The sequence below is a fragment of the Pseudophryne corroboree genome, chromosome 1, assembly GCF_028390025.1.
Source record: "Pseudophryne corroboree isolate aPseCor3 chromosome 1, aPseCor3.hap2, whole genome shotgun sequence".
NCBI lineage: Eukaryota > Metazoa > Chordata > Amphibia > Anura > Myobatrachidae > Pseudophryne > Pseudophryne corroboree.
The window spans coordinates 540,831,460-540,850,992 of record NC_086444.1 but is presented as its reverse complement, the minus strand read 5'-3'; the positions used below and the strand labels follow the sequence as shown (position 1 = coordinate 540,850,992).

The following is a 19,533-nucleotide window of genomic DNA, read 5'->3' as shown; positions in this document are numbered from 1 at the left end:
ACAGGTAAATGAATGGCATATATATGTATTCTTTTTTTATTTATATATATATATATGTTTTGCAAAAATACACATGTTTAAAAATGAATATGTGTTGAAGAATGTAGTAATTGCGTTTGTTCTTCAGGAAAGACTGTGTGCCTTTAAAGAATGAACAATTATTTCTACAATTAATATCTGTCAGTTTTAGATTGAGCACTTTCTAAATGCATACTTTAATTTCATGGACTGATAACTTTGAGAAGTGTGCAGACTTGTGGTGAATTAGCTGTGTAGAGCCTTATTTTTTAAGCTGAAATTTTAACCTTTTCATTTTGGCAACATTTATTTCAAATGTAAGGTGCTTTCTGCCCACTAGTGTTTTCTATATATGAGCAATCGTACATGTATGTGATCAATGTATTTTTTTCCATGATGCACCCTTGTCATTTAATAGATCTGTACATTTTACTACTCTCCCAGCAGCTCATAGATTAGGCTACTACCTTAGTTTGCCTCACTGCAAATACTGCATGTGCAGCAGGGTGATACAAAAAAGTTTTGTGCAGTTTCTGAGTAGCTCAGAACTTACTCAGCCGCTGCGATCACTTCAGCCTATCTTTGCTCAGTATTGACGTCAGACACCCGCCCTGCAAACGCTTGGACACGCCTGTGTTTTTCCAACCACTCCCAGAAAATGGTCAGTTGACACCCACAAACGCCCACTTCCTGTCAATCTCCTTGAAATCAGCTGTGCGAATGGATTCTTCGTAAAATCCATCGTTCAGCAATGATCCGCTTTGCACCCGTATGATGCGCCTGCATACGCATGCGCAGTTCGGACCTGATCGTAGCGCAGTGAAAAAACCTAGCATGTGATCAGGTCAGAATGACCCCCATAAGGGGCATGACAAACTTGATCCCAGAGAAAGCCCATGCTATGATGCCCTGCCCACATTTTATACTGTAAGAAAATGGATTTGGACGCAAATCCTCTTTATACCACATTTATGCACTCAACCCAAGAGCTCGCTACCTTTCATTAAATAACACATTTCAATATACTGCAACATCCAGAACTTAAACTCAATTAACCTATTGCATCTCAGCCAAAGACCCCACCCACCAAGCCACTTGATCTCGCATTAAAATCTATGAGATTTCTTACTATATGACGCTAACTGTGCCCAGTAAAGAAATAAACAGCACCAGAATCGAGCAGATCCCTGCAGTGTGCAGCCACACATCCAATCCCTTGCAGCCACAGACTACATAAAGGTGCCTAGCCACAATGCTGATCACCCCTTCACAAAGTACAAGGTAAGCTTCAAATAGTTAGGACCCTTCAAAGAGCTATCAAGTCAAGTCCATGAACGCTGTGTAGGTATTAGTGACAGAAGGGATCAGGGTAGGAGACAGCGGAGGTCAGGGGATGTTGGGCTTCGAAAAGGGGGGAAGCTGCAAGTGAAAGTAATTAAAACAGATAATTGACAAGTGCCGCTAACAGCGCCTCCTACCCTGCAGCACTATGTGCGGTGCCCTCTCTGCACACACCTAGTTATGGCCCTGCACTAGGTATTGTATTATGAGCCTGATTTGGTTTTGTATGCAATGCCAATGTTTTTGCAAATGCCCAATGTTTTGCTAGAGCGAATATCTTCAGAAATCCTTTACTGCACATTGGTAAACTATGTTTGCGAATGCGCATTCAGTTGCATATTTAATCGCAAGTACATGAGAGGACCATTGTGAGGCATTTGTGAATATGGGTTGAGACTGGGTGGTAACCAAGAATAAATGCAAGAAGAGGCTGTGTTGTGGGTGTGCAGTGGTAGTGTCATGAGAATGCTTGTGCAGGCAGTGGAGTTCTCTCTTGCAGTACGGCTGTCACAGTGGCCATACAGTATTTGCTGAAAGTTAGAGTTCTATCTGCAGGACCCAGGACTTATGTGATCCACCGATGTTTGCCGATGTGTCACCAATGTTGTAGTGTGCATGGTCTATTCGGCGGTTCTGAACAATACCCGTATAAGTCCATGTCACCAGTGCCATAACTAGAAATTTTAGTGCCATGTGCAAGAAACAGCATCAGTGTCCCCTTATTTAAAATAGGGCCAGTGCGTGCCATAGGCACGTGCCAACAATATAGGGGTGTGGCTTCATGGGGAAGGGGTGTGGCCACAAAATAATACCAATTTATATTACGCTGCACAGTAGTCTGCGTTATTCAAATTACACTGCACAGTAGCGCCACTACACCAGGTAGAGACCCTTTTACACATTACGCCTGGTAGAGTCCCCTTTTTACACATTATGGCACACAGAGTCCCGTTTTTACACATTATGGCAGACAGAGTCCCCTTTTTACACATTACGGCAGGCAGAGTCCCACTTTCATACAGTACAGCAGGCAAAGTGTCCTTTTTACACATTACTGCAGGCAGAGTCCCCCTTTTACATGGCAGGCCAAGAGCGTAAATACATACCAGATGCCCGGACATATATACATATATATATACACAACCACATATATACATATATGCACAGTGCACACAGCCACATATATACATATATACACACACACCCAACCACATATAAACACACACCCAGCCACATAAAGCATGACCCTCATAAAGCGGGAGCTGGGCAGTCAGACTATAAGGGTGGCAGTCAGGCAGCAGGGGGCCAGGAGGCGGGAGCCACCAGCCGGAGTGTGGGAGCAGGAACCGGACATCTGGGGTCAGGAGGCGGGAGCTGGCAGCTGGAGTGTGGGGGTGGGAACTGGGCAGCGGGGTTCAGGAGTCGGGCACACTGCCAGCAAACATCACCTCCCATTTCAATGCTCGATCCGGCGGCAGCACAGAGGTGGCTTGTAATGAGTCATTCTGAGAGACTGCTTAAATAGCATTTTCATATTTTAGCGTTTGAACTGCATAAGTGATCGAATTTGTGGCAGCCTTCACGTACAAACCAGAGTCAGGCCTTATATCTGGTGAACTTTCAGCTAAGACAGCAAAAATTGGCATCAATTTGCTGCAAATTGGAATTCAGTACAAACACTGTTGACTTTTCATTTTCACCCATCGTGTCCTCAACCATTCCTCACTACCCCCTCCAATACACAAATTTAGACACACACACACTCAATTCCAATACACATAAAGTGAAGTGAACGTGATCATCTCAACGTATTATAGATTTTTCCTCAACAATGTCAATATAACTAAGAGAAATACAGAAAGCCTACTGAAGAAGGATGAAATTATTCAATTTTATGCTGTCAAATTATTATGTGTATCAAGCAGCTATATATTATATTGACATTTTCCATCTTGCTATAGGTATTACACTCAATTTACTGTATTCTGCAAAACAGACTGAAAGAACAGTATTAATTCTTAACACTAGTTTTCTTTGTTCCATAACTAATGTAATGGTTCTGTTTTTCCAATAAATTTAAGTATATGTCAGCATAAAATATTTATTTCTTTTACTGTCCACCCTTTTGAATTACTTAATTATTAATGTTCCAGCAAAAAGAGAGAGAAGGCATTTGATTTTGAGAATATAAAATTTATAGAAAAATAGCTAGAATGTTACAGTATGCACTGAAAATACAGACAGCACATATATCTTTATACTCAATAAAGTAATCAAGCCAAAGTCTCATAGCTCATCGTGGCTACAGTGCCGAGCTGCGTATTAAGCCGCTCCAATTCACGCGAATGGGGTGCGACTAAGATGCTTGTGCGCCCCAGATGTGCAAGTGGTCGCGCCTAAGCTGCTTTTAGATGTGCAGCAGCAGCCGCCACACACTGCATAGTACTGTGTTGCTGCAATGGTTTAATTTCATATTGTTAGAATTACTAGTCTTCCATGTGTTAGGTAATTAAATGCAGTGTATGAGGTTGTGAGTGTAAGTCCTGGGTACAGCAAGCTGAGAAATGTCTTTTTTAAATATAATGGTATGTTACTGCATACATACATACATACATATCTCCTATACATGCTGGAGCCAATCAACAGAACATGATTGTCTCATCGCCAATACAGCATTAGAACATAGGCCATCATAGAGAGGGAGTCACAGACTTCTTTATCTCAGAACCTCTTGTGTATTTGTCTTTGCATTTTTTTGTTAGTACTCACACAAACACTGGATTTAGCACATTCCACACACACACCTTTTCCCCTTTAGAATCATCTTCACCAAAGGGATTCAGCTAAAGAATTCCAGGCTCATGGCTGCACATTTCATCTCTAGCAATCTTTCTCTCCTGGAGTGAGTCATTTCTCTCAGATCAGAAATAAAGTCACAAATAATGATGATGATGATGATGATGATGATGATGATAATAATGACTCTGTACTTGTGTAGATGATCCTTTTGAGTTACAATACTAAATACAAATTTGTTATTTAAGAATTTATTTAAATATTGTAACATATTTGTACCCTACAACTTTTAACTTTTCCAGTCATTTTAGTTTTTTCTTAATCTAATGTATCTAAATAATATTTTCCTCTGTTTGCATTTTAGCATATAATATTATGTGTTTCTATTTGAGGGGACTATAATGTTATTCCATAAATAAAGAATTGTATCCCTATTCCAATAAATGCAATACTACTGGACTGATTCACAGTTGTGGACTGGACTTGCAATTTTTCAACTGTGCATGCTACATAGTTGAGTATATGCATCTCAGCTGAACCTCCACTTTTAGCTGAGTAACTATAGTTGGGCAAAAACTTAATGTTAGCACTTAAGCCAGAGGGAGTGTGTGTGTGGGTGGGGGGTTCTGTTTTTGTGCTTGATTTACTTACGTGTAGGGATGGATACAGTAATTTTGTAAAAATATATGGTGTTTGAAATATAAGAATGTATATGTGTATATGTGAAGTTTAATATATATATGAATTGTAATGTCGATATAATCATAAGGGTACTGATAGTATTGGTAATGCATAAATAGGATGGAGAGGGTTAACTTGGGGATTGGGTCCCTATTGAGCTCGGGGACAGTGGAGGCACGTGTGCGGGCCGCGAGAAAGGAGATGTCAGTTGGAAAAAAGGTTGGTGCGTCATACGGAGCAGGGGAGAGAGAGGGACACGCAAGGAGCAGCGGCTGGAGACTCGCAAAGAGAACCCGGGGGTGTTAAGAGAGGAGAGCTGTCCAGCTAATCACCGGGGATCCGCTGACCACCGCTTACCCGGAGGAAGCCGCTACACTCAGCGGTGACAAGATCAGCACATTCAGCGCTTCGAGACTGCAGCGCTGGGGGAGCAGAAGTGTCCACTACTGCGGCCGCCGAGGAAAGAAGGTAAACGGCTAGGAGGAGTCGCAGAGAGGGCGGAGTGCCCGATTAGTAGGGCAACCCCTATTCTGATCAGAGCCGTCAGCAGCGCTCAGAGCCGCACTGTAGGAGGACCTGTAAACAAATAACTCCCCCTTACCCATTGAATAAGCTGGATCCTAATGAAGGCTTAAGAGGCATAGCTGGGATAGTGAGGCACTGGGACAGTATAACAGAGATATGGTAATTGCACTCACATCCCTAAATTATAATTATAACACTGAAAGGAGTACATAGAGGATAAAAGACTATTCCTAAATACTTACCCAAAGAAGAGACTGTATTTACCTAGAGTGGAATAAAGTATTTGATGCCTATTAGAGAGACTGAGTAGTTACCTACCTGGGGCATTGCTGAGTTGTGCTTGAACTGAGCCAGTGAAGGTTAATTGGTGTCCCCGTTCATACATGGAGATCCTCCTGAAATACAGTAGTGACATTGAGATATAGATGATTTTATTTACACCACGGTAACCTTGCTTCTAATGAATTACATGTGCATCAACAAGTAAAGGACGGGTATATTGACATTAGAATACATCGCCTCGGGTTTACTACAACCGGGATATCCGAAGAGTCCATGCCAATTATTTATCAGCCGGTTAAGAGACTAGGATTAAAGTGTGAACTGAACAGAGTGGACACGAATACTGGACTTAGCATCTTATTCCAACCCCCATTTATATTTCAATACGTCCAAGACTATTTATTCCACAGTTGTTGGTTTATTTTACGGTTAACCAAGGATTCTCACTATTGGGCTGAGGGAAAGAGAAAGACGGTAACAGTGCACTGACGTGTATATATATATATATATATATATATATATATTTGCAAATATATGAGTATTCTGGTAAATTGTTGTGGAGAAATTCTCCCCAGAATGTTATTGAATGTAGTTTAGTAAATTGCTGTAATTGAGTCAATTGTTATACAGTAAATGTGTTGATTATAACTAAACTCCATGGATATCTAGGTTCTACTGTCTTGTCACTGTCTATATTCATAATTGCGTTTATAAAGGAGAGACAAGGAGGAGTCGCTCGACGAGATCATCACAGTTTGCACTCATTACGGTAGGCTACGGGAGACACACCCTTTACCCACAGGGTTGGGAGAAGATAACCTGGAAGAAGGTAATCAAGTGGTAGTGAAATTAGAGTTTAATACAGGGTTTTCTCAAACTTTCCCTATAATTACGGTCAAACATCGTAGTTTAAAGGTTTGAGTGGAGGCACTGACGTATTTCAAGGAACATTCCCGTCCAAGTGAGGGCTACATTTGGAGGCACTGCTGAGATTCCTAAAATACACTAGCTTCCTGGACGGTGATGGAGGTCATACTGGAGAAGGACATATATGTATGGTGTAAAGATCAAGGCGTAGATCCTCGCAAAGGCATATGCATAGTGGGCAACTTTGAAGGCGTCACAGATGACAAGGTGATTAAAGAAGTACAGAGATTGTATGGGATAAGAAATCCTGGTATAGTTGACAAGTGGAAGAGTGCCACTGGCGATACATGTGCCATATTGATAACCAATCAAGAATACCAGGACTCTGAATTGATTCCTGTAAAAATATCAGTGGAAGGAGTACTCGGCAGAAGATGGCAAATAATGTGGCCTAGTGAAGTTGGAGAGACCGAGGGAGACGCTCAGGTAGCCATTAATGATAATAGACTGGAGAGAATTGAAGGAGATCATCAGAACTCGAGGGATAGTTCTCTGCCAAGAACCATTCCGAGTACTAATACACGTGAATCTGTAGAACCCCAAGTGGAGGCGGTAATGGATAAAATGGTCAGCCACTTTGAACGCTGGCATTATGAGGGAGGATATAGAAGGCTCAGAGTTTTTTCTGGCATAACGCCAGTCCCTACCGGAGAAGAAGGATATGATGCTTGGAGAGAAGCCGCTGTGCAACACTCTGAAGAGTGGAGGTGCCCGGAGCACATAAAAAAACAAAGGATTGTGGAAAGCCTGAGAGGTCCTGCCATGGGCATCATCCACGCTACACGGAGAAGCAATCCCAACGCCACCTTGAAAGATTATTTCAACGCACTAGATTATTCTTTTGGAACTCTAGAAGACGTAGGGGATATCTTGGCTAGGCTAAATCAGACCTACCAAGAGCCTGCTGAGACTCTCACTAATTATATTTATCGTCTAGATAAGATATTATATAAATTGATGGACAAAGGAGGGATTTAAGCCTCTGAGATTGATGAGAAACGTTTAAAGCATATACTGAGGGGGGCTTTGACCAACAATCCTGTCGCCCAACGACTGCGGTGCAGTGATGTCAGGGCTCGACCCCCAACATTAGGTGAATTGATAAAGGAAGTAAAGTTAGAGGAGGTGCAAATTGAAAATAGAGAGAAGAGCTTCAGAAAAGTGAAAGTTGTGTTACCTACCCCAGAAGGTCCCACAGAGAATGAGAGATTATACAAACTGTTGGAAGAACAAAATAAAAAACTAGACCAATTGATTACACTACAGAGCAATACGTCTGGGACAGCCACTCGCGGGAGGGGTAGAGGATATTCCAGGCGACAAGACAATCGCGATTATATTCTTTGTTATCGATGTGGGCAATTAGGACACCGATCGTTTGAGTGTCCTCAGAATGGGAATTATGGAAGACGTTCTAGTACCCATGGAGATCAGAGTGAAAGCTCGCCGGAAAACGCAGAGGGGGCGTTGGTGAACCCCGCACCGACACCCCAATAATAGTAGTGAGTGCAATGGGGGGTGTCCAGTGGCCAGATAACATCCCTGATAGACTGCTAGGGAATGCCCCATTGATACAAGCTTTCATCAATGGGAAGAGCTGCGAGGTTCTCTTAGACAGCGGTTCCCAAGTATCCATAATCTTTGAGAGCTGGTACCGTAAATATTTATCAGATATACCTATATTACCAGTTGATGGACTAGCAATCTGGGGGTTGAGCAACCAAAAATACCCTTACTTGGGGTATGTGGTGACTTACATTGAATTCACCCCATTGTTAGCAGATCATGTCGAACCAATACCCTTAGTGGCACTGGTGTGCCCGGATCCCCCGGGAGATAGAGAGACGGTTGCAAATATTGTTGGGACTAATTCCAACTTATTTAAAACGTTAGCGAGATGGTGTCTGGACCAAGATCCTGAAATTACATCTTATCCCAGCGAGAGTTCGTTCTTGGTTCATACGACTACACTAAGGGATAATAGCACTCCTGTGAGACAAGAGACAGAGTCGGTAGATACATCTGAGGAACGCTTTCTCTCTAAGATTCGAAAGTGTTTTCAAGGAAGTGATATCAGTATACAGGAGCAAGACCAGTTAATAGAGGAACTGCAAACCAGACAGCAAGTTTTCTCCATAGATGAGTGGGAATTGGGAACGGCTGTGGGTGTAGAACATCGGATTAATTTGAATGATACCACGCCGTTTCGTGAAAGGTCTCGCAGGCTAGCCCCTGCTGACTTCGACGATGTGCGACAACACTTAAAGAAACTACTAGAGAATCATGTAATAGCCGACTCCGAGAGTCCTTATGCCTCCCCCATTGTCGTGGCTCGGAAGAAAAACTGAGACATAAGGTTATGCATCGATTACCGTACCCTAAATAACCGGACGGTTACAGATCAGTACACGGTGCCCAAGGTAGAGGAAGCGCTGGACTGCCTACAAGGGAGCCAGTGGTTCTCCGTCCTAGACATGAGATGCGGGTACTATCAGATACCGATGAAGCCCGAAGATAGAGCCAAAACAGCCTTCATCTGTCCTATTGGATTTTTTGAGTTCCTTAAAATGCCTCAAGGAGTCAAAGGGGCCCCTGCTACATTCCAACGAACAATGGAGCAAACAGTAGGGGATATGGGTTACAGAGAGGTCCTGGTCTATTTGGATGATATAATCGTATTTGGAAGGACTCTTGCAGAACATAATGCTAGATTGATGAAAGTGCTAGATAGACTTCAGAAAAAGGGTCTCAAACTTTCCGTCGATAAATGTAGACTTTGTCAGACCAAGGTCAAATATCTGGGACACATTGTTAGTAGGGAGGGAATATCAACTGATCCAGACAAGACGGAAGCAGTGAGGCAGTGGCCTCGCCCAAAGAACTTAAAGGACCTGCGTTCATTCTTAGGGTTCTGTGGCTACTATCGCCGTTTTGTACCACAATACTCCAGAATAGCTTGACCGCTCACTGAGCTAACAAAAGGCTACCCCCCAGTGACATATGGAAGAGGGACTAGATCGAGTAAAGATAAGACTGAGTATTTCAAACCACAGGAGGAGTTCGGAGATCGGTGGACCAGCTTATGTGAGGATGCTTTTCTTCAATTGAAACATGGACTAACCCACTCTCCTGTTTTAACTTATGCCAATCCCGAATTGCCTTACGAGCTGCACATAGATGCGTCATTTGATGGACTGGGGGGAGTCCTGTATCAACCGCAGCAAGGACGGCTACGACCGGTAGCCTATGTTAGCCGAGGATTATCAACCAGTGAAAGCAAATATCCGGTACACAAGTTGGAGTTTCTTGCGTTAAAGTGGGCTGTGGTAGAGAAGTTTCACGATTATCTCTATGGAGTACATTTCACTGTACACACGGATAATAACCCGCTGACGTATATAAATTCCACAGCAAGATTAGATGCCACGGGGCATCGGTGGCTGGCGGCCTTATCCAACTACCACTTCACATTGAAATACCGGCCGGGGGTTAGTAATATAGACGCAGATGCTCTATCTCGACTACCGAATCCTGTTGCCAAAAGTAATAATGATAAGTGGGTAGAAGTTCCTGCACCTGCTGTACAAGGATTGTGTCAACAAATAATGAACCTGCGGGATAAACCACAAGAGGTAGTAAGTTCACTGGGAGCAACAGGAACTGTTCTACCCTTGATGTACTGTTTGATATCGCAGGCAGAAATGGGGGGACTGGATATCTTGTCTCATGATCAAATTCGAGAAGCCCAGAGGCGAGATCCAGATTTAGCAGCTGTCATTATGCGTCTAAATACTCAACAGGGAATGGTTAATAGTCCTCCGTTATCCACCAGATCTCAAGCATTGCTGCGACAAAGGAAGAAGCTAATCTTCAAACAGGGGATATTGTACCGAGAGATTAACACCCATTCTGGGTACCTACGGCAGCAATTAGTGCTTCCAACAGTGTATATTCCTATGGTACTACGGTCGCTACATTACCACCATGGACATTTGGGATGTGATAAGACTCGTAATCTGGCAGCTGAGAGAGTATACTGGCCCTTTATGAACGGAGACATCGAAGCTTATTGTAAGAAATGTCGGAATTGCATATTGAGGAAATCCCTTCCTGCGCCATCTGCCAAATTAGTGAATATGGACAGCTCAGGACCTTTAGAACTAATTTGTATCGACTTCTTGTCTTTAGAGGGGCCCTCCGGAAAAGAAAGTAACATTCTAGTAGTGACCGATCATTTTACTAGGTACGCTCAAGCTTACGTTACTATCGACCAGAAGTCAATAACCGTTGCTAAAACGTTATGGGAAAAATTATTTGTGCATTACGGGTTGCCGGCACGGATACATACCGATCAAGGGAGGGATTTCGAGAGTAAGCTGATTAAGGAACTGTGTGCGTGTTGTGGAATAAAAAAATCAAGAACTTCTCCATACCACCCACAGGGAGATCCTCAACCCGAAAGGTTCAATAGAACCCTCCTTGATATGCTAGGAACTCTAAATGCAAGAGACAAAGTCAAATGGAAGCGACACGTGTGTCAACTAGTCCATGCTTATAATTGTACTGTAAATGATGCTACGGGATACTCTCCCTATGTACTGATGTTCGGACGGGTGGCAAGATTGCCCATCGACATTTGCCTTGGGACAAGCTCCACTCACTCTCGCCACCCTACACACACCCAGTATGTACAAAGGCTGAGGAAGGAACTACAAGAGGCTTTTGATATTGCCCATAAAGCTTCTCTAAAGCAGGGCGAGAAGAATAAACACACTTACGATAGAAAAGTAAAGGAACAGGTACTACTCCCCGGAGATAGAGTACTGATTAAACGTCTTGGGGCTCCTCGACGTCAGAAGTTAACAAATCGATGGAAAGAGATTCCATATAAGGTAATCAAGCAACTACCGGGCATCCCAGTATACCAATTGATAACCGAAGACGGAGATGGTCCTATTGTCACGTACCATCGTAATCATTTATTACCCGTTAGGCAAGATATCTTGTTCGACCATACTCTGGATAGACGAATGGAGTTAAGTAAGAGTGGAGAGACAAGGACAAAGACTCCAGTTGTGGAAAATACCACAGAGACACTCACCCATGATGAGGGAATATCCCCTGAAGATGATAATGAAGGGGCAGGTACTTTTATAGTAAGGACCGCTACTCTCCATATATGCATCCCCAAGGGTGGGAAGAGAGAGACATTAGTCCTGGGGCGGTTGAGTCAGAAGCGAGTTTAATAATGGACATGGGAGTCATTCCATACGAGTGGGAAGAAAATATTAAAGATGTTGGTACAGAAACAGAGTCAAGAAGTATCAATGAAGACACTTCGGAGAGAATTTTGGATCCCATGGAGATGAGAAACCACATGGACACGGGCCAACCTATGCCACAGCGTGTACGATCCACAAGGTCCCATAGGCCACCCATGGTACTAACCTATGATAGTTTGGGGACTCCCAGTGTCAAGCCCCGAGTTGTCCACCCTAGAATGGTGATACCGTGGCCATATTTCGGTCTGAGAACACGTTAGAGGCCGCAAAGTGGTGACAAGTAGATCTAACTATGTTATCGTACAGGTCACCAGGGGGAGAATGTAGGGATGGATACAGTAATTTTGTAAAAATATATGGTGTTTGAAATATAAGAATGTATATGTGTATATGTGAAGTTTAATATATATATGAATTGTAATGTCGATATAATCATAAGGGTACTGATAGTATTGGTAATGCATAAATAGGATGGAGAGGGTTAACTTGGGGATTGGGTCCCTATTGAGCTCGGGGACAGTGGAGGCACGTGTGCGGGATGCGAGAAAGGAGATGTCAGTTGGAAAAAAGGTTGGTGCGTCATACGGAGCGGGGGAGAGAGAGGGACACGCAAGGAGCAGCGGCTGGAGACTCGCAAAGAGAACCCGGGGGTGTTAAGAGAGGAGAGCCGTCCAGATAATTACCGGGGATCCGCTGACCACCGCTTACCCGGAGGAAGCCGCTACACTCAGCGGTGACAGGATCAGCACATTCAGCGCTTCGAGACTGCAGCGCTGGGGGAGCAGAAGTGTCCACTACTGCGGCCGCCGAGGAGGGAAGGTAAACGGCTAGGAGGAGTCGCAGAGAGGGCGGAGTGCCCGATTAGAAGGGCAACCCCTATTCTGATCAGAGCCGTCAGCAGCGCTCAGAGCCGCACTGTAGGAGGACCTGTAAACAAATAACTCCCCCTTACCCATTGAATAAGCTGGATCCTAATGAAGGCTTAAGAGGCATAGCTGGGATAGTGAGGCACTGGGACAGTATAACAGAGATATGGTAATTGCACTCACATCCCTAAATTATAATTATAACACTGAAAGGAGTACATAGAGGATAAAAGACTATTCCTAAATACTTACCCAAAGAAGAGACTGTATTTACCTAGAGTGGAATAAAGTATTTGATGCCTATTAGAGAGACTGAGTAGTTACCTACCTGGGGCATTGCTGAGTTGTGCTTGAACTGAGCCAGTGAAGGTTAATTGGTGTCCCCGTTCATACATGGAGATCCTCCTGAAATACAGTAGTGATATTGAGATATAGATGATTTTATTTACACCACGGTAACCTTGCTTCTAATGAATTACATGTGCATCAACAAGTAAAGGACGGGTATATTGACATTAGAATACATCGCCTCGGGTTTACTACAACCGGGATATCCAAAGAGTCCAGGCCAATTATTTATCAGCCGGTTAAGAGACTAGGATTAAAGTGTGAACTGAACAGAGTGGACACGAATACTGGATTTAGCATCTTATTCCAACCCCCATTTATATTTCAATACGTCCAAGACTATTTATTCCACAGTTGTTGGTTTATTTTACGGTTAACCAAGGATTCTCACTATTGGGCTGAGGGAAAGAGAAAGACGGTAACAGTGCACTGATGTATATATATATATATATGTTCAATAGAAATAAAGTCTCTGCGCCTTCAGTGCTTTGGTGTGAAAACTTCCATTTGTGTATAACCAAAAAATATATATGCGTACCGGAAGTATGATCAAATTGTGCCTGTAGTGGTATCTTTAATTGGTCATCTTCCCTTGTCCTCTTACTCCATGTATAAACGCCCTCAGCGAGGTGTTAAACCACAATTTACATAGGCAGAGAGGGAAGATGTGTCAGCAAAATGCTCTTATTATTATAAAGTGACTTGTGACATATTTGTGCCAATATATAAAATATTTTTTATAAAGTGCTCTGTGCCTATAGTGTTTCTATAAACCACTATATTTTATGTGATTTCTAATATAAATAATCAGAATCACACCCAAGTGGCTAAAAAAATAAAAAATAATAAAATAATAAAAGGAAGGTAATAACTCACTCCTTTTAAGGATGCTGCTCCTATGAGGTGATCCTTGACAAAGTCTAGTACCTCTATAAAGAAAGTTTTTTTCTCATGGAAAAAAACAAAAAGAAAAAAAGGAGCTAATAGTGTGATATAGTTTTTCACAATTTTAATCACACACATACATAAACAATGGAATCGTACAATTTAAAAATCAATAATAAGCTTATCTGTTGTACAGGTCGTTGGAGAGGTAGTGGAAGCTGGCCCAACGCGTTTCGTCCCTTTAACAGCTTTTCTGGGACTTCCTCAGGGGTTATAGTGCATCTCCCTACATTCCCATACTCTTTTATACCCTAAATGATCCTTTGGAACTCACTTCCGGTTACTCGCGACCGGAAGTGGCCCGTGCGCATGCTCCCAAATGACCCTATATTGTAGTTACTCCTGTGTGCGCGCCGGGAAACTACATTTCCCATAGTGCTTTGCGCCACACCGGAAGTACTACTATCTAATTTGTAGAGGAGCGACGCGTGACCGGAAGTGGTCACTCGAGTGTAAACACTGTGTCCTTACAGTGTTATCGTCCCTCCTGTGTGAGCGCCAGGGAACTACATTTCCCATGGTGCTTCACGCTACATAGGAAATACTATTAGCCTATTTGTAAATGGGCAACACGTGACCGGGAATGGTCACTCGAATATAAACACTGGATAATCACAGTGTTAGTGATCTATTAGATCAGAGATATTTATGCCCTTGAGACAACCTTATATATTAGAGGTATAAATAAAGTTAATATACACTTAATTAGTGTTGTGTGATCCTCCACTTTTTGCATTTGAATAATGCTATGCTTCTATTATTATAATTGGCTGTAACCATGACAACCCGTTTTCTGTTGGTATAATGACATATGGGGAATGCCTGGGAATGCATATTTACAAACATATTATACTAAAATAATCCCGTAAAACATAATCTAAAACATGATATACCGACTTGGATAATTTCATACGGTATTAAAAACATTAATCTTATACGTATAAATACATGCATAAAATATTATAATCTGTAGATAAGATCCAGGACCATTTAAATATATGTTCAGTATTATATAAAATATAAAATATAGTGTCCCACTATTTAAATTAAAATGAGAGCAGATATAAACGAAAGAGGATAAGAGAATAAGGTATAAAATGCTAAGAGGATTATAAATAAAGAAATATCATTTCTATGTACATTGTTATGTCCATAAACAAAAAACCAAGAAACGCCAGTACTATATTTGTGTCACAGTGCACAGTTCCCGACGTTCCCTAGTTCAAAGTCAGAACCCAATGTTGCCATGTACTTTAATCATATGAATCGGTTTTTATTCCTATATCTTATAAAAAAGGTGCTAATTCATAATATTCATTAAGACCTGTAGGGGTTAATGTGTTTAATTGGTATATCCAATACATCTCTCTTTTAGCTAATTTGTTGTCACGATCTCCTCCTCTATCGCCCAGAACCACATGTTCTATGGCTTTGAATCTCACATCATCTGGATTTGCATTATGATATTTGTTAAAATGTCTTGGTACTGAATGGTTGTCCATCCTGTTTTTTATAGCTCTGATGTGTTCCTGTATTCTCAGTCGTACGGGTCTCTTTGTTTTCCCTATATATTTAAAGCCACAGGAACATTCTAAAATATATACCACGTAAGTACTTGAGCAGTTCATCAGATCTTTGATTTTATAGGACTTAGACAAATCCATATTGCTGAATTGTTTGCCATCCTTATGTGTATATTTGCAGATACAGCAGTGATTACACTTATAGAAGCCAGTAGTTTTCATCCAGGAGTCTGTATTCTCCATGCGGATCGGTTTCAACATACTCGGAGCCAGTATTTCCTTTAAATTTCTCGCTTTTCTATAAATTATTCTTGGATGTAGAGGAAGTACAGGGTTCAACACTGCATCCGTCCGTAAAATATTCCAATGTTTGTTTATGGCTTTCTTGAGAATTCTTTCTCCACTATTATATGTAGTGATGAAGTTGAAATTTTGGTTTCCCAAGTCTTCCTTTTTCTTGTAAGTGAGCAGATCTTCACGTTTCACCTCACGAGTTTTTAGTTTTGCTGCTTCAATCACGGATGTTGGATAGCCCCTATCTTCAAATCTAGTAGCGTATGTTGTCATTTGTTGTTGGAATTCTTCCTCCTTCTTACAGTTTCTTTTAAGTCTGCAAAATTGGGATTATTTGTTTTCCATTTCTTCTGATGGCTACTTTTAAAGTGAAGGTAGCTGTTCCTATCCACTTCCTTTATGTAATTCCTTGAGAATACAGTGCCTTCTTCTGCTATCAGTACCAAGTCCAAATATTCAATCTCCTTGCTATGTACTTTGAAGGTGAAAGACAAATTGAGGTCATTCGCTGCAATGTAATCCATAAACTCCAATAGGAGAGACTCCTCTCCCTTCCAGATTATTATAATATCGTCTATGTATCTACGATACAAGACAATATTCTCCTTAAACCTGTTGTTGTTGTATACATAACTCATTTCCCAACATCCCATGTGCAAATTCGCAAAGCTGGGCGCAAAAACTGTCCCCATTGCGGTCCCGCATATCTGGAGGTAAAAGTCACTCAAAAATTTAAAATAGTTATGTGTTAATATAAAAAGAATAAGATCACAGATAAAATTCTTATGTTCCTCACTTAATTCAGGATCCTGTAGTAAGAATTCTCTGCAGGAGGCTATGCCTTGATGATGTATTATGGAGGTGTAAAGAGATTGGACGTCGATAGTCACCCAGAGATAATCATCCTGCCACTCAAAATTTTCTAGACATTGGAGAATTGCCGTGGTATCTTTCACATACGATTCAAGTTTTACCACATATTTATTGAGAAAAATTTCCACATATTCAGAAACATTTGCAGTCACAGAATCTATTCCTGCTACTATGGGGCGGCCGGGTGGGTTCGTGAGACTTTTGTGGATTTTGGGGAGGCAGTAAAAAATAGGTATTGTGGGATTGGTATTCAGCATGAACTGATACTCATCTTTGTGGATAATACCACTTCTTAATCCTTCCAACAGAATGGTTCTCAACTCTGATAAAAATTCTCCAGTGGGGTCTTTAGTTAGTCTTTTGTATGATTTTTCATCTTTTAACAATCTAAGTACCTCTTTCTCGTAGTCCACACGATTCATTATGACTAAGCCTCCCCCTTTGTCTGCTGGTTTCAGTACAATAGAGTTGTCCTCTTTCAGAATTTTCAGAGCATTTTTCTCAAAATTCGTCAGGTTGTCCTTAATTTTGAGTGGCACATTTTCCTTGCAGATGTCTTGCTTGACCAATTCGAAGAATGCATCTATCTGGCTGCTTCTGGATTCCTGGGGATAATATTTAGAATTCCTTTTTAGGCCAGACTTGTTCGTATTTGTCTCATAGTGGGTTGTTTCATCTGTGTCCTTCTTTAAAAAATGTCTTTGCAATGTTAGCTTCCTAACATACTTATTTAGGTCTATAAAAAGTTGGAAGCTATTGGGTTTGTTACTTGGTGCGAATGAAAATCCTTTACTAAGGAGTGATCTTTCTGAGCTTGTAAGAATCCTGTCCGAAATGTTGAATATGCCCTTGTCCTTGAGGTCGGTGCTTAAAATCTGTTCTTTTTTCTTTTTTGGTTTTGATTTTCCTGCTCTTCTTACTCGTCTTCTCCTAATGTTCTTTTGAGAGGAGATGCGGTATGGACACTCTCTTTTATAGAGTTCCTTTTGTATCTGTCTCTCCAGTGAGATGTTCCTGGCGATAAAAAATCGCTATCGCTTTCAGAATTGAATCTGTTTAAGGCAGTATATCTGTTCCTGATCTCAATTTCCCTCGGTTTCTGTGTTGAATTATTCCTTACATTTTGTCCTCTCGGTCGGAATCTTGCCGTGTTCCAGCCTTCATCTTGTCTTGTATTGTAGTTGGTCCTTCTATGGTTTCTTGTAGTTTGTATATCTGTTTTATTCCAATGTTTTACTCGATTATTAATATAGTCCTGTTTATCACGAGAGAATTTTTTCTCTTTTCTCTGTATCACTTCCTTTTCTATCCTCTCCATTTTCTTAATTAGTACGCTCTCGTTGATTTTATAATCCTCATTGTTTTTTAAAGGCTCTAGATACTGGTCTTTATTTTTCAACTCTGTATCTAGGTTAATTAGTTCCTGTTTCTTTTCGTTCACAATCAGTTGTATGAGTTTACAAGAACACTCATGTAATATTTTGTCCCAGCTGGTGACAAAGTCTTCGTTGTTTTGCCCAAAAGTAGGAGTTTTGGTAACTCTTAGGCCTCTAGGTATTCTATTTACCTTTAGATATTGTTCCAGACCAGCGATGTCCCACCAGGTTTTGGTCTCTTTGATCAATAATTTTTCTAGATCCCAGAACTCTTTGTCCAAATCATTATTAATATTAATGCTAGGACTTGTTGTTTCCTCGCTAAAAAATTTTTGGCACATAAGGGTTCTAGTGCCACCTAAATTTGAGCGTAATGAACTCATATTGTAAACTCAGGGAGCAGCTTATTATACCAGTGAAATAAAATAAAATGTGTACAATAAGGGTGTATAATGAGCGCTTAATACCTAAACGTTTACAATAAATACATGAAATAAAATTCGTGCATAACCATTCACGTCAATTCCAAACAGCACTCCCAAGTGTAGGGGCTGCAGTGTAGACTTTCTTATTGACTCATATTTCGCTGAGTCATAAATACAAATGTTCAATAGAAATAAAGTCTCTGCGCCTTCAGTGCTTTGGTGTGAAAACTTCCATTTGTGTATAACCAAAAAATATATATGCGTACCGGAAGTATGATCAAATTGTGCCTGTAGTGGTATCTTTAATTGGTCATCTTCCCTTGTCCTCTTACTCCATGTATAAATGCCCTCAGCGAGGTGTTAAACCACAATTTACATAGGCAGAGAGGGAAGATGTGTCAGCAAAATGCTCTTATTATTATAAAGTGACTTGTGACATATTTGTGCCAATATATAAAATATTTTTTATATAAAGTGCTCTGTGCCTATAGTGTTTCTCTAAACCACTATATTTTATGTGATTTCTAATATAAATAATCAGAATCACACCCAAGTGGCTAAAAAAATAAAAAATAATAAAATAATAAAAGGAAGGTAATAACTCACTCCTTTTAAGGATGCTGCTCCTATGAGGTGATCCTTGACAAAGTCTAGTACCTCTATAAAGAAAGTTTTTTTCTCATGGAAAAAAACAAAAAGAAAAAAAGGAGCTAATAGTGTGATATAGTTTTTCACAATTTTAATCACACACATACATAAACAATGGAATCGTACAATTTAAAAATCAATAATAAGCTTATCTGTTGTACAGGTCGTTGGAGAGGTAGTGGAAGCTGGCCCAACGCGTTTCGTCCCTTTAACAGCTTTTCTGGGACTTCCTCAGGGGTTATAGTGCATCTCCCTACATTCCCATACTCTTTTATACCCTAAATGATCCTTTGGAACTCACTTCCGGTTACTCGCGACCGGAAGTGGCCCGTGCGCATGCTCCCAAATGACCCTATATTGTAGTTACTCCTGTGTGCGCGCCG

The 19,533-nt window shown here is 41.1% G+C and overlaps 1 protein-coding gene across 1 annotated transcript; it reads left to right on the top strand.

The window, feature by feature from the left end:
• Positions 1-6,666: 6,666 nt before the first annotated feature.
• LOC135010575 (paraneoplastic antigen Ma2-like) lies at positions 6,667-7,548 on the top strand. Its single transcript, XM_063952395.1, has one exon. The coding sequence runs from the start codon at positions 6,667-6,669 to the stop codon at positions 7,546-7,548; it is 882 nt and encodes a 293-aa protein (XP_063808465.1).
• The last annotated feature ends 11,985 nt before the right edge of the window (positions 7,549-19,533 follow it).

Excerpts from the sequence above, each read along its gene's own strand:
- LOC135010575 (XM_063952395.1), top strand. The coding sequence starts at position 6,667 with ATGGAGGTCATACTGGAGAAGGACATATATGTATGGTGTAAAGATCAA.